The sequence below is a fragment of the Camelina sativa genome, chromosome 1 (genome assembly GCF_000633955.1).
Source record: "Camelina sativa cultivar DH55 chromosome 1, Cs, whole genome shotgun sequence".
Classification (NCBI taxonomy): domain Eukaryota; kingdom Viridiplantae; phylum Streptophyta; class Magnoliopsida; order Brassicales; family Brassicaceae; genus Camelina; species Camelina sativa.
The window spans coordinates 321,959-322,860 of NC_025685.1; the positions used below are offsets into that span (position 1 = coordinate 321,959).

General features: G+C 45.6%; 1 protein-coding gene across 1 annotated transcript in view; it reads left to right on the forward strand.

Annotated features, from left to right (window-relative positions):
* The window catches only part of LOC104702988 (UDP-arabinopyranose mutase 1-like), a gene marked incomplete at its 5' end in the record, with an annotated part of 6,956 nt that continues 6,065 nt past the window's right edge, over positions 12 to 902 (forward strand). The window contains 3 exons of the mRNA XM_010418926.2: positions 12 to 262; positions 345 to 513; positions 604 to 902. Of these exons, the coding sequence (XP_010417228.2) occupies positions 12 to 262; positions 345 to 513; positions 604 to 902 (719 nt within the window). The remainder of the gene's footprint in view (positions 263 to 344; positions 514 to 603) is intronic.

Sequence of the window (902 nt, forward strand, 5' to 3'; positions counted from 1 at the left end):
TTATTATATAGGTTGCCAAGGATCCATCTGGAAAAGCTGTGAACGCTCTTGAGCAACACATCAAGAACCTTCTCTGCCCATCATCTCCATTTTTCTTCAACACCTTGTACGACCCATACCGTGAAGGTGCTGACTTCGTTCGTGGATACCCTTTCAGTCTACGTGAGGGTGTTTCCACTGCTGTTTCCCATGGTCTGTGGCTCAACATCCCTGATTACGATGCCCCGACCCAACTTGTGAAGCCTAAGGAAAGGAACACAAGGTAGTTCATCTCACATTTTCTTACTACATTTTTTTTTGGGTGTTACATAAAGCTAACAGTGCTTAATTGGCATCACTTCTAGGTATGTGGATGCTGTTATGACCATCCCAAAGGGAACACTTTTCCCTATGTGTGGCATGAACTTGGCCTTCGACCGTGAGCTCATTGGCCCGGCTATGTACTTTGGTCTCATGGGTGATGGTCAGCCTATTGGTCGCTACGACGATATGTGGGCTGGATGGTGTGTCAAGGTACTTACTTTCCCCAAACTGCTCCTTACTTTTCAACGGATTTAAAGTATTTTTTTTTACTGATCTCCATCTTATGGTTGTGTTCGTCAGGTGATCTGTGACCATCTGGGATTGGGAGTGAAGACAGGTTTGCCCTACATTTACCACAGCAAAGCTAGCAACCCGTTTGTGAACCTGAAGAAGGAGTACAAGGGAATCTTCTGGCAGGAGGATATCATTCCTTTCTTCCAGAGCGCAAAGCTCTCGAAAGAAGCTGTGACAGTTCAACAATGCTACATGGAGCTGTCCAAGATGGTGAAGGAGAAGCTAAGTGTCATTGATCCTTACTTTGACAAGCTTGCAGATGCTATGGTCACTTGGATTGAAGCTTGGGATGAGCTTAACCCACC